The sequence below is a fragment of the Poecilia reticulata genome, linkage group LG4 (genome assembly GCF_000633615.1).
Source record: "Poecilia reticulata strain Guanapo linkage group LG4, Guppy_female_1.0+MT, whole genome shotgun sequence".
In the NCBI taxonomy this organism is placed as follows: Eukaryota; Metazoa; Chordata; class Actinopteri; order Cyprinodontiformes; family Poeciliidae; genus Poecilia; species Poecilia reticulata.
The window spans coordinates 31,437,151-31,441,403 of NC_024334.1; the positions used below are offsets into that span (position 1 = coordinate 31,437,151).

At 35.5% G+C, this 4,253-nt stretch overlaps 2 protein-coding genes across 3 annotated transcripts in view; one reads left to right on the forward strand and one right to left on the reverse strand.

Annotated features, from left to right (window-relative positions):
* dohh (deoxyhypusine hydroxylase/monooxygenase) overlaps window positions 1-1,069 on the reverse strand; it is a 22,413-nt gene extending 21,344 nt beyond the window's left edge. Inside the window, exon 1 of one of the 2 annotated variants that reach the window (XM_008408184.2) lies at window positions 970-1,069. The gene's annotated coding sequence lies outside the window, so the exon portion shown is untranslated. Of the gene's footprint in view, window positions 1-965 lie in introns of both variants that reach the window. The other variant, XM_008408185.2, reaches the window with a different exon arrangement.
* Window positions 1,070-2,351: 1,282 nt separating this feature from the next.
* cherp (calcium homeostasis endoplasmic reticulum protein) overlaps window positions 2,352-4,253 on the forward strand; it is a 56,126-nt gene continuing 54,224 nt past the window's right edge. The window contains exon 1 of the mRNA XM_008408186.2: window positions 2,352-2,559. Within this exon, the coding sequence (XP_008406408.1) occupies window positions 2,535-2,559 (25 nt within the window). The 5' untranslated portion in view covers window positions 2,352-2,534. The remainder of the gene's footprint in view (window positions 2,560-4,253) is intronic.

Consider the following 4,253-nt stretch of genomic DNA (forward strand, 5'->3'; position numbering starts at 1 on the left):
TAGGTGCCTGCCATGCAATGCATGGAGGCAGTACTGACTTGCTTCGCAAGTCAGTACTGCTCTCCTTATGCATTGCTATGGCATGCCCCTAATAAGAGACAAACACACGTGATTGATCATTTGCTCACACGAGAAATATGCATTGTGTTGGAAATATTTGTTTAATTATGCTAGTTTTAATTATGTTTACCTGCATGGTCTCTGGCGTGCAAACAGCAACACGTCATTACGGGCTGTTTGAGACCACCTCTAAACCGTACGTCAGACAGTAAAGAACCAGCCTTGATATAAAAGTAATTGAGCTAACAGGGGCGGAACTGCCTTAACTGCCGCACACAGTGGTCTCCGAAAGCGCGTCTTCGTATGTTTGTATTTTTCGAAGGTAATTAATTTCTTCTTTGTGGCTTTGGTTTCTGATGATTATGTTGAGCTGTTAGTGTGATTTTATGCAATTGATCGTTTGAATAAATTCTGGATGATTGTGAAGTTGAACAATGACTGTTATCTTTGTGGTTTCACTTTTACACACGACATTAACGGACCTGGAGAGACGAGATAACAACGAGCAACAAGTAGAAAATATCTCGTTTCTCAACAATAGTTAAATTTATTTAACACAGTTTTGAGAAAATTCACTTTTACCCATTACAGTTCATGACCTGCAGGGGGTGTGCGCGAGCAAGAACAAGCCAAAATAACGTCGTTGGAAAGATTTAACTGCTTCATAAAGATTTATCTGATCATCACTAGTTTATTGAACAATCTCATAACACAGTCCAAGCAGAAGCTAACACGTAATTCTATAATTTGTTCAAAATTCAACTGACAGGCAGCCTGAACTAGAGCCGCGTGTCCACTAACACAGACCAATTCTCTGTTCTTACGATCACCTAACCACACACAGAAAGTCCCGGACAACCTCTGACCTTCTTAACAAAGAAGCAGAACATTTGACATAAACATACCAACCTCCGACATCGAGTCCAGAAGCCGAAATATTGCTGAGGTTTCTTCTTCTCTGACGCGTTTTGCAAATCTGAACATGAAGGAAGTACTGCCACCAAGTGGTCCGGAGGATTAATCTGTTTTTCAAGAGTTTGCATTTTCTACAGATATTTATCACATCAATCCGTGCTCAACTTCTAAGAACAATTAAAGAGAGAATAAATAAATTAATGTATCAATAAATTAATTAAATAGATTAAATGCAAGTTATGAAGTTAAAGTTACTTTTCATTTTTATATGTTAAAATGTGGGATTATCTCAAGATGGAGTTGTAGATCATTCAGAGAGCTCAAAAAGTGGCTTATGATGCATAATTTTACTTTTGAAATCATGAAACTTTGTAAGAAACAAAATCAGACTGATAATCAGAAATACGTTTTAACATCCTCTTTGTGATCACAAAGATCCGCTCCTTCTCCCCCCAAAAAGAAAAAAAAACGTGGAGAAACGTTATAATGAGAGATCAAACTAACTTAGAGGGAGTTGGAAAAATTACTGGGTAATTTTGGAAACTTATTCAGAGAACAAATTCTAGGCCAGCTAATTTGAAAATACATGTGAAATGGTTGCGGATAGAAGTTGAGTTTCTTCTCTAAATTGTATTTTTAAAAGCTTTTTAGACAGAACGGTGCACTTCATGAACATCATTTGCATATACAAAAAGAAAAAGAAAAAAAGAACAACTAAGACAATTGAGAATCAAAATTGTTAAATTCTTCAAAAGGGGGACAACATACCATCCGGGTTCAATAATTGATTTACCAATATTAAATTATCTAACTCATTTCCCAGAAAACAGAGATTACTCTTTAGATTACAAAATGTCCCTGATTCCATGACAAAAAAGTCTGGCAGTGAAATAAATTCTTTTATTTTGAATTTTTTATAAATAAAAGATTTTAAAAAATGCAGACATGTTCATAGGGATTTTATCAATATATAATTACAAACAAGAATGTTTGCAATTGCCACCCAACATCTGATCAACTGGCTTAACCAATCTATCTTGTATGGATTATTTAAAGTATGGAACTCTAAACCATTTAACTCATAAGGGCTCAGAATAAGGGTTCAGAATAAGTTGTACAACGCATTCTATTTATTTTTTTATTTTTTACTTTTTTGCGACACTATGGCGAGGTTCTCCGGTTTATTTATGAGGTAGGTCTAGAGAGCTAATGCAGTGAGTGACAGCAGGACGAGAGACATCTTTTGCCTTGGTTACCAACATTGATTTTTTTAGAGAGGTTCTTCTTTATTGCATTAATTTGTTTGTTTGTTTAATTATTTATTTAAAAAGGGTTTCTGTCAGCAGGTGGCAGTATCTAATGTTATCGCTGTAGTATGTGGACTAGCAACTCCTCCCCTCTTCGCGCTGCTTCTGTTAAGTTCTTCCGGTGGACAACAACGGAATTGTGTTTTTGCTCATTATTTTTGTGAGGGTCGTTGGATGAAGAATTGAATATTTCAGCTATAGTAGCCGCTTTATACCCTGAGCTACAGCGTTTGGCTGTGACACAGAACCAACATGGATGTCCCGAACCCTCCTGAAGGTGAGCAGAGCTCTGCTGCATCGCAGCTAATAGCCACGATGTTAGCCGCTCCAGCTAACTCGGTGAATAAAGGTGCGGTTCCAGCGGCGCATTCTTTGCTTTAAATGTTGAGGGATTATGTGTAACGGAGGTATTTAGCTATTGCTGCCTCATAATAATAATAATAATAATAAATTTAATTTATAATCCACTTTTCATTAATAAAAATCTCAAAATGCTACATGGTGCAGCTAAAAACAAATAAAATCAACAATCAAAAACAATAAAAAAAAGACAGTCATTTAAAAGTGGAGTAGGCTTGTCTAAAAAGAAGTTTTCATATTTCAGGACATTTAAAACAATAGTCGACTAAAGGGCTGCACGTGTAAAATTCATCAGTAGCGTAAACAGTGAAAATAAATGAATAAAAGTAGAACACACAACAAAACAAAACAAAAAAACTAAGTTATGAGGTGACCATCAGTTAAAAGGCAAATTTAAACGATGACGTTTTAATAGGCTTCAGGGCCATCCACTTTATTTTTTCACCGTTTAGTCTTGAACCTGCTCTTGTTTAAGAACTAAATGTACGCTCTTCAAGCTCCGACTAGATTATTCTACATTAGCAAAATTTTTCAAACGCAGTTTATTATTAGTGAAACCTTTTATGATTTATAAAAAAATATTGATACGTGTGTGTTTATTTTTTTACTTTTGCGTCTGGGCCGTCTCAGAACTGGTTCAGCTCAGAAAGTACAGATTGATGTTGATTTTCCTTTACATGATAATCACTTGTTCTCTAACCTCCTACCTGTCTGAGCACCGTCTCTGGCAAGAGATTTCCCCCTTGTAGCAGGAATTACACACATCATTAATGAAATATTAAAAAGCTTCTAGATCTTGTCAGCTAACATCTGTGTGCTGACGGGACCCAGTGACCTTGTAAAGCAGCTTTCTGTAGATGGAATCTGATTTTCTCCATTGCTTTACACTGAATTGTTGCTTGAATAATTCTCAGAATGCTTTTTAAACAATCGCAGCAACAAATACTGGTACATTTCTATTGATTTAGTTAACTTTTCTTGCAAAATGTAACTTGAATAAAATAATATATTTCAGGTTTACTGTGTATAATTAAATATGAGTTTCACTTAATTAAGAAAATGAAAAATGCTCTTTAAATCAAAAGCAGCTGAAATACCAGTTAATAAAGAAAATGCTTGTCAAATTAATCGTGTGTCAGAAATGAGAAGAAACCCTTTAAGACAAGACGGCCTTTTCCAGTTTAAACCTTTGGGCGTATATTTTTCAGGGTGTTTTTGTTATTATATGGCTGTATTTATGAACAATAGCAAAAAAGAACATTAAACACTAACTCAAAGTGTGAAACACAAATTGGTCCTTGGGATGTCAAAGTTAAAGTAGAATGTAGATTCAACTAGAAAATTCCTGCAGAAATTTTAAAGGGGCATGCCAAAGTTTGCCCGTCGGCTTTGACCCAGCGTTATGGTGCTAAAAATGTGCATTAATGCTAAAGAAAGCTGCAACGTAGTCAATAACCTGTGGAGAGGCAGAAGCATGTTGACTAAGCTGTACTTGTACCATTCATTATGTTAAAATTGATGCATAAGCTAAAATTAGCCAATATGCTAATGTGAGCTTAAATGCTGGCAGTAGCATGTGGAGCAACAGGACCATGTTGTTTTAATTTTACT